General features: G+C 43.8%; 1 protein-coding gene across 1 annotated transcript in view; it reads right to left on the bottom strand.

The window, feature by feature from the left end:
• The window catches only part of FAM81B (family with sequence similarity 81 member B), a 28,973-nt gene extending 20,469 nt beyond the window's left edge, over positions 1-8,504 (bottom strand). The window contains exons 1-2 of the mRNA XM_015428191.1: positions 8,196-8,504; positions 4,097-4,215 (exon numbers count right to left, since the gene is read on the bottom strand). Of these exons, the coding sequence (XP_015283677.1) occupies positions 4,097-4,215; positions 8,196-8,504 (428 nt within the window). The remainder of the gene's footprint in view (positions 1-4,096; positions 4,216-8,195) is intronic.
• Between the last annotated feature and the right edge of the window lie 789 nt (positions 8,505-9,293).

The following is a 9,293-nucleotide window of genomic DNA, read 5'->3' as shown; positions in this document are numbered from 1 at the left end:
CCCACCCGATCAAGCCCCCGCCACCACCAGGGGGAAGGCATGGGGAGGGATTTAAATGCCTCCCCACCACTTGCAGGGCCTTCCCCGGCCTGCCCGGGGGCCCCTCCAACTTACCTTGTTGCTTCCCGCTCCTTGTGACCCGACTGAGGGTTGCTGGGGGCGGGCTCTGCTGCACTCCGGCAGGAAATGACCCCGGCTCTTAATCACTGTGCGATGCTATGCTAATTAGTTCTTAACCAGAATGAGAAGGTGCCAGACTGAAAGAACTGGCTATCAAATTCCTCATTCAAATTTCAGTTCTGCCATGAAGTTGCTATAGGCAAGCCATTCTCAGCTTTATTTATCCCCATTGTATAGTTGAAGGATGAAGTACGGGTAAGAAGAACACAGTCTAATGAACATTAGCTGGTTTTATTTCTATTTAATGCATGTCAGTACTCTGCTCATGTAAAGTAAGCATCATGGTATGAGATGGTAAAAAGGTAAAGGTTCCCTTGCCCGAAAGCCAGTTGAGTCCGACTCTAGGGTTGCGGTGCTCATCTCCGTTTCAAAGCCAAAGACGCGTGGTCATGTCGCCGGCATGGCTAAACACCAAGGCGCACGGAAGGCTGTTACCTTCCCACCGAAGTGGTTTAACTACTTGCAATTTCTTGCTTTCGAACTGCTAGGTTGGCAGGAGCTGGAACTAGAGACGGGAGCTCACTCCGTCATGCAGCAACTCGGGTCTCGAACTGCTGAACTACTGACCTTCCACAGCCTGCAGTTCAGCGTCTTAACCACTTGAGCCACCGCAGCTCCTATGAGATGGTACGTGAATCTTAATACATATAAAAAAATGGGAAGGGAAGTGCTTATTTGTTCCCAGACATCAACAACCTGTTAAAATAATAAAGGACCAAAAGTTGTGGGTGAGCTACTCAAATTTTCTATTGCATGAAGCTATATGTGGGTCTTAAAAGCTGAAGCTTGGTCTTCAAGCCTTTTGGAATGGGCACTTGTTGCATCTGGATTAACAGACGGCAACTTTCTTCACTGGTAAATATCACTACTGCTTACTTCAATATTTTTTACTGGCAGTGGTTCACCACTACAAATTAAGCCAGCTCAACATTTCCATAAGGGAACCCTTGTAGCAAGCAAGCAATATGCAAAATGTCCTTACATATATAAATTATAATTCATTTTATTGTATCCTTGCCTAACCTAAGGGCAATTATTCACAGACCATTCCATTAAAAATTAATTGTTAAATATAGCAAATAGAGCCAGCCCTTATGCTGCAATGTCAGAAGGATGTGCTGAGCACGGAGAATTTGCTTTTCTGTGTAAAAATAAATAAATGGAATCCTTGGCCTTAATTTATAAAACAGCTCAGATAATTAAAACAAAGCTAATGATACAGACTCTTTCATGCTCTGTTAATTATGTAGGCAAGAGCCTCATTTTTCAGAGTTTATCCCTACAGTTCACTCTTCTTGTGCCAGTTTAAAATTGAAGAGAGCAAATTCTTTTATCCTACCTTTTTTCCATAGGACTTGAGTCACTTGTAGCAATTTATTACGTTATTATTTTTTCAACTGGAGAATGATACCCTCCCCCTGTATATGCCATGGAAAACGCACAACTGACCCCATCCCTGATTCTGGGTCATTTAGACATTCTTCCAGCTGTATGGGATCTGCTCACAGAAAGCTAGAAGGACATTAAAAGGGCATAGGGCTGAATTTTTAAGCTCCAGAAATCTGCGTGGTCTAAATTGCAGCAACCTGTTTGCACTGGAAACAAACTGCCCCTTTCAAAAGAGATGAATGGCATAGTAAAGGAAAAAATAAAAACTTTTATGAATCAAAATTCAGTTGCTGTATGCTTGACAATGGTGGGAAGGGCAACTCCACCTAGCCTCTAAGTGAAAAGTATTCCTTACTCTTTGGAGAGCTGGCAGAGCTACAGTAAATTTATGTATTTCGAAAATTTGTATGCCATCTCTCCAGACCTGCTCGAGGAGTGTTGTAACAGCAAAACCAAACAAAGCTAACAAAAGAAAAGAGTCCAGTAGCACCTTAAAGACTAGCAAGATTTGTGGTAGGGTATGAGCTTTTGTGAGTTGCTGCTCACTTCTTCAGATATAGCTAGAATGTGAGTCCACTAGTCCTATATAGATCTTCAGCTTCAGTGCTTGCTTCGGCAGCACATATACTAAAATTGGAGATCTTCAGCTTGGAAGAGCCTATCTTTATGCATAACATGGAGCTTCACATAGTTTTTCCATTTATATGGGAGGCGTGCCTGGTGAAGGGCTTCCGTGATAGGCTTCAAATCGCGGCATTTATTTAAGATGTTCGAGGGGAGGTTCAGAAAAACCAATATAGGATCTCCATTAAAAGACAGCGATCCCATTGCTTTGGCCAGATCTAATATTTTTCTTCAGGACCAAACATCAGGGATTACTGCAAGAATGCCTCGAGGGTCATTTCTCTTGGGACTGTGTGGCAGACCTAGACGGTATGCGTTAGAAATTAAAGGGGCTACCCCATCCTCCAAATCTAATTCCTAGAAGAGCTAAGTCATTAAGAAAGATGGTGGAGTTGGGGGTGGCCTGTTCATTGAAGCCCCTGAATTTCAAGTTGGCCTGACGCATCGAGATCTCTAAATTCATAACATGCTGTTGGAGGTGGCCATGATCAAACTGCAGCATCTTGACGTACTGTGCCAAGCTCCAAGGCACATTCAGCCTTTTGTGAACCCGTGCTTAGGGACCGCCTCAGATCCGTTAATTGATCAGAAAGTGGCTTGATTAGAGCCGTCATGTTGGTCAAAAACCTCTGCTCCATGTTGTTGAGGAGAGTGGCCATGGCCTCATCCGTAAATGGGGTTATTAGCGGGCTTACCATGTCTTTGTTGAATGCCATCTTGTCCATCTCTGCTCCATTTGGGTGACTCTTGTTAGAGTGGGAATAGAAATCAGAAATTTGTTTGGTGGTCCATGGAATTGAGTGAATCTTAGATAAGTGCTGTTTGCCCATACTAATATCTACTAGAAAAAAGTTGGGGTGATCGATAAGGTGGTTGAAAGGCAGAGGAGGGATGGAGCACTTGAATTAGGTGTCCATCTCCACTGTAGCCAAACACCACACACCCCTCTCTTTGCTATCTATCACCTAGGTCACAAATCAGTCCAGCAACTGATATCGAAGCTCAAGACAATGCATCCACTTGGACTGAATCGAGGCCTAGGTTTCCTGTCTCATTATCAATACTGATTTCTCTGCGTCTACTACCTCTCTGCATATCACACCTAATCCACTCACACCTGCTATGGTCATTTGCCTGCTAATGTCATTTGGCATCTGAAATCACTCCACTTTCCAATATATAGGACTGATGGACTCCGGTTCTAGTTGTATCTGAAGAAGTGAGCAGCAGCTCATGAAAGTACATACCCTACCACAAGCTTTGTTAGTCTTTACAGTGCTACTGGACTCTTACTCTTTTCTACTGCTACAGACAAACACAGCTACCCATCTTAAGCTAACAATAAAAACATAAAAACAATAAAAAATACTAATACCGTGTTTTCCCGAAAATAAGACACTGTCTTATATTTATTTTTTCTCAAGAAGACACACTAGGGCTTATACCACAAATGCATAGAAATCCTGCTAGGGCTTATTTTTTGGGTAGGTCTTATTTTCGGGAAAACAGGGTATAACAACCCAGGCTCATAATAATAAACATACCCATCAAAACAAGCCATGGCATAAAAACAAATAGAACATTGTAAAATGATATTGATAAAAACAGTCCTTAGCCTAGGTGCAGACTCTTACACAGCTCGAAAAAGAGAGAACCTCTCAGTTAAAAGCCTTTTAGTCTGACACCTTAAGGAAAGGAAAATAGGCATCAGGTAAGCCTCAAGGTAGATTTCACCACTGAAAAAGTCTTAGCTCTTGTTGCCACCCACCATACCTCTGCAGATGAGGCAAAGAGAACAGGGCTTGAGAAGAGGGTCTCAGCCGGCAGGCTGGACAATATAGGAGGAGGCAGCTCTTCAAAAGTCAGTGGCTGTCAACAAAGACTCAAATTGTGTTGGGCTTACCTGGCTACTCTTCCACGTAGATCCCCAACTCCTTGCAGATGTTTATGGTCCAGGCTTTGTACAGCAAAATTGGTTCCTGATGTCATATCATCTCTTGTTTTTATTTGCCTTTCCAGCATCTATGATTTTACAGGGAGTGTTAGAGACTGTACTGGCATTTGTTCAGTTTTCCATTTTGTAAAATTATGCCTTTATTATTTAAATGGGTCAGTGTTTGGAGCCTGAAAAATTACTGTTCTGTTGTTCAATATGTTTAACAAGAATAACGAAGTTAACAAGGAACAGTTCAGAAACACAGTCTCTTCCTCCAGATTTTCTCCCTGTTGCAAACTTTTCGAAAGAACCATAGAAGAGCCTCTTATCTGTTCAACATTACTTTCCCCAGTTTTAGAATGGACTTAACATCTGTATAGCTTCAAACCATGCCTTCAGCTGCTCTAGATGGTTGCTACACACAAACACCAGTTGCTGCACATCTGTGTATTTGTGGAGCATTGGTCCCAGAAGATCTTCCACATTATATTCTGTTCTGCTCTATGTACATAAAGCTCAGAATTAAATTTCTCACTGGGATTTAAAAGGTATAAATTCTTCTGCGGTGGAGAAACTAATGTTCTCTCTCTCTGATTTGAACCAGTATGTTTCTTATAAAGTGGCACACTTTGCCTTGGTAGCCAAGAAAATATAGGCTAGAACTGTCTCTAAAGGCTGAAATACTTCATTTGTTCAACAGTTAGAGACCCGAGTGCCGCATGACGGAGTGAGCTCCCATCTCTGGTCCCAGCTCCTGCCAACCTAGCAGTTCGAAAGCAAGAAATTGCAAGTAGATAAATAGGTACTGCTTCGGTTGAAGGTAATAGCGTTCCGTGTGCCTTGGCATCTAGTCATGCCAGCCACATGACCACGGAAACGTCTTTGGACAGCGCTGGCTCTTCGGCTTGGAAACGGAGATGAGCACCACATCCCTAGAGTTGGATTCGACTGGCTTTCGAGCAAGGGAAACCTTTACCTAAAGTGCTTGTGCATTTTAATGAGTTTTATGTGTTTTTAAATATATAATGTTGTTTTTGCTACACTTTGTCTATGTTCCATTTTGTTTGTCCTAACTTTAATGTAACTGCCAGAAGTACAAATCTGGAGAACTGGGTTTGATTCCCCATGCCTCCGCATGCGGCTGCTGGGTGACCTTGGGTCAGTCACAAGTTCTCTCAGGGCTGTTCTCTCATGGGCAGTTCTTGAGAGACCTCTCTCAGCCCCACCTACCTCACAGGGTGTCTGTTGTGGGGAGGGGAGGGGAAGGAGGTTGTAAGCCTCGCTGACACTCCTTCGGGTAGTGAAGGGCGGGGTATACATCCAATCTCCTCCTCCTCCTCTTCTCCTTCTCTCTTTGCAATGGTCCAGGAAGAAATTCTTGCCTGCCCTCAAGTCATTTTGATTCCCCCTTAAGCAGCAGACGCAAGTTCGAGGGGTCTTCATGTGTCTGAAGATGCTCCATGAAAATGCTGTAGGTGTTCTCCGAAAGTCCAGTTCACCTGCAAGAACCGCTTCTCATACGGTTAACAAAGTCAAGCTATGGATTCAAGTGGTTTGGGAACTGGGCTGTAGGAAAAACGGCTGGTGACACCCAGTGCCAGAAGCTTATAGCCAAAAGGAAATAACGTATTTCGACATAAAAACGGAAGCCACCTGTGTAGGCAGCAAATTGCTTGGCGAAGGTGATTAATTACTATCACATTTAATTGCAGGATCAGAGTTCAAAACCTCTCCAGAGACACTTTGTTGGGGTTTAGTTAGGGATTCCCTTTATTCCATCCATTCCCCCCCCCCACATAGTGTGTTTAATTGGGGGCAAAAGGCAAGAATTTGTGAACGGCTCCACTTCTCGGCGGATGCGTCATGCAAATGGATAATGAGGAATAATGAAATTGCAGATGCGTTTGATAAAGCCGATCCTTGTTTGGGTCTAGAGCAGTGGAATGAGCTGGACTGGCTTGAAGAGAGAAGAAGAAGAGATTGGATTTATATCCTGCCCTTGACTACCTGAAGGAGTCTCAGAGTGGTTTACAATCTCCTTTCCCCTGTGAGGTAGGTGGGGCTGAGAGAGCTCTCCCGAGGACTGCCCTTGAGAGAACAGCTCTGAGAGAACTTGTGACTGACCCAAGGTCATGCCAGCAGCTGCATGTGAAGGAGTGGGGAATCAAACCCGGTTCTCTCAGATTAGAGTCCACGCTCCTAACCACTACACCAAACTGGCTGGAAGTGGAAGTAGAGGAATAGGGGGGAGGAGGAGATTGGATTTATACCCCATCCTTCACTACCCGAAGGAGGCTCAGAGCAGCTTGCAATCCCTTCCCCTCCCCACAACAGACACCCTGTGAGGTAGGTGGGGCTGAGAGAGTGCCGTCAAATCATAGCCAACTTAGGGCAACCCTGTATGGTTTTCAAGGCAAGAGACGTTCAGCAGTGGTCACACCAGCAGCTGCACGGGGAGGAGTGGGGAATCAAACCCGGCTCTCCCAGATTAGAGTCCATTGCTCCTAACCACTCCTAAAGGGGCTGCCCTTGTCCCAGATCCGGAAGCTGCAGCTGGTACAGAATGCAGCAGCGAGGCTGCTGTTGTGTCTTCCTGTGTGGGAACACATCCAGCCCACCCTAAAAGCTCTGCACTGGCTGCCTATAGCATACCAGATTCGGTTCAAGTTGCTAGTTCTTACATTTAAAGCCCTATACGGTCAGGGACCTACTTACCTAAGGGACCGCCTTTCCCCATATGTCCCCCAGAGAGCACTTAGATCGGGGTCCCAAAATCGCCTGGCCCTCCTGGGCCCTAAAGAAGCCAGAGGGTCAACCTTGATTAGCTTCTGAGATCTGATGAAATCAGGCTAGCCTGGGCTATACAGGTCAGGGCAACTTCCTTTAGGTGTCTAAATATGATTTCTGCATTGAAGCTGATGAGAAGCTACCATCCATTTTACTTGTTTTGCAGCTGAGTTCCTGCAAGGTTGTGGGGCATGCAGGTCATCGCTGATGCCATTTGTGATCCATGTGTCACTACTGGGTCCCCTAGAGAATAATGTTTAGTGAACGGCCTAAGTCTGGAGTTTTATGGTAATTCTCAGAATACATGGGAGCATAAAAATGCAGAGAGCTTTATCTCCTTAGCTATATTCAATTTTGTTCTAATTATATCATTGTTATTGCATGGATATAATTGAACTAACAATGTTAAGTATTCTTTAAAGGATTTTTAATTATGATGTTTCTTCTCATACTTTAAAATCCTCTATCAGAAGCTGCCTGTCCTGCAAATGGGCTTGTTGTTTGCTACATACTGATCATCGATTGGCTTGTCCTACTGTTTCCTAAGCAGAGAAATACATTTCAACTTTATGACTCGTCTGCACTTGCTCTCTCATGCTGAGTATCATTTAATGCTTCCATTAGTATGGTGGTTATGACTCTGAGAGAAGGGCTGTTAACTTTTCTCTCCCTGGTGACCAGTTTTGCCAAGACCCTAATTATTCACCCCTATTATGTCATATTCTCAAGCAATGGGGGCAGATTGAAAACCAGCTCTGAGCCGGAAATCTTTTCATTATTATGGTGGTTTTTAAAATCTTTTCATTTGCAGATGTCTATCCCTGCATTTCTACTAAAAATTAACTGCCTCCCCTAGCTGCCCAGTTCAGTATATAAGCAAGGGAAAATAGATTGCCAGTGGGTCTGAGGGGGGATGTTTTTAATCTTTCCCCACATAGAGCTTTCTTGTATGTAAACGAGCACACTGAGAAGAAAGATTGCGATATACAGCCATCATGAATGTATGCTGGACCAAACTAATGGGTGCCTCACAAGACCAAAATCTGTCCTTTTGTGGCTTCCTTTGTCTTAATGATGAGGCTAACTAGGTATTTTGCATTCAAGAGTTACCTGCAGCTACCTGGCCAGACTTTCTGCCTCCTGGGGAGAATAAAGACATACATATTTTATAATAACTTAATATTAACTAAACCTATCTGGATCTGAAAAATACATAGCTACTGGATAAACTAGAGGTTTAACAAATTGCTGTTAATGCTAAACACAAATGCAGAGGTACCTCGATATCATGGCTGAGCTTTTTAACTATGCTTGTGATAGTCTGTATGTGGTTCTCCAGTAGCTGGCATGCTACTGCCTCTCCTTGCTGAAAGCCTTTATTTCCCTGAAGGTAAGAAACAATGCCATCTTTGATTCGAAAGGCCTGATCCAGAAGAACAGCTGTGGTCCTCTCCTGGTTGGATATTCGGTCTTCAAGAGAATTCACTCTGCTTCCAGAAACATTAGGAATTGCAGGCAGGAAAAATTGATCCTGACTCCTGTCCAACAAGTAACCCCATGAGGTAAAAAGATCTTTAAAGTCAGACATATATTACTTTACACAGCTATAATAGCAAGGTAAAATAAGACAACACATACTGAAATAATAGTTCCCTTTCTCCTTGTTCATATTGCATGTAACAACACCGTATTTATTTATTTAATTTGATTTTAAACCACCCTCCCCCGAAGGACAGGGCTTAGAGCGTTGTACAACAGTATTGTATAATACATCATTAAAAACCAATTAAAACCAACAAAACACAGCAAGTAGCACTAAAAGCTCTAATGGTGCCACTGCCTCACGGGGAGGCAGGGGGTGGGAGTGCCAAGAAGATGGAACCAGTGTTCCCTCTAAGCTGAGTTAGTGTGAGCTAGCTCACAGTTTTTAATCCTCTGGCTCACACATTTTTGTCTTCGCTCAGGAAGGATAGCTCCAGAGCAAACTCATCTATGCAGCAGCCAAATCGCTCGCTCACAACTTTAATGCCAGCAGCTCACAAAGTAGAATTTTTGCTCACAAGACTCCACAGCTTACAGGGAGCATTGGATGGAACCATCGCTGTCCTCAACTAAACGCCTGGTGGAACATCTCTGCCTTACAGGCCCTGTGGAATTGCATCAAGTCTTGCAGGTCATGGATGTTATTTGGCAGAGAGTTCAACCAGGTTGGAGCCAGGGTGTAAAACACCCTGGCTGACTCTGGTTGAGGACAGCCAGATATCTCTCAAGATGAGGACCACCAACAGATTTTGACCTACTGAGTGCAATGCTCTCCTGGAGGTATACCAGGAGAGGCAGTCCCAAAGATATATAGGTCCCCGACAGCTAAGGGCCT

Source organism: Gekko japonicus, unplaced genomic scaffold, assembly GCF_001447785.1.
Source record: "Gekko japonicus isolate JY-2015 unplaced genomic scaffold, Gekko_japonicus_V1.1 scaffold1858, whole genome shotgun sequence".
Taxonomy (NCBI): domain Eukaryota; kingdom Metazoa; phylum Chordata; class Lepidosauria; order Squamata; family Gekkonidae; genus Gekko; species Gekko japonicus.
This window is presented reverse-complemented; position numbering and strand designations above follow the sequence as displayed.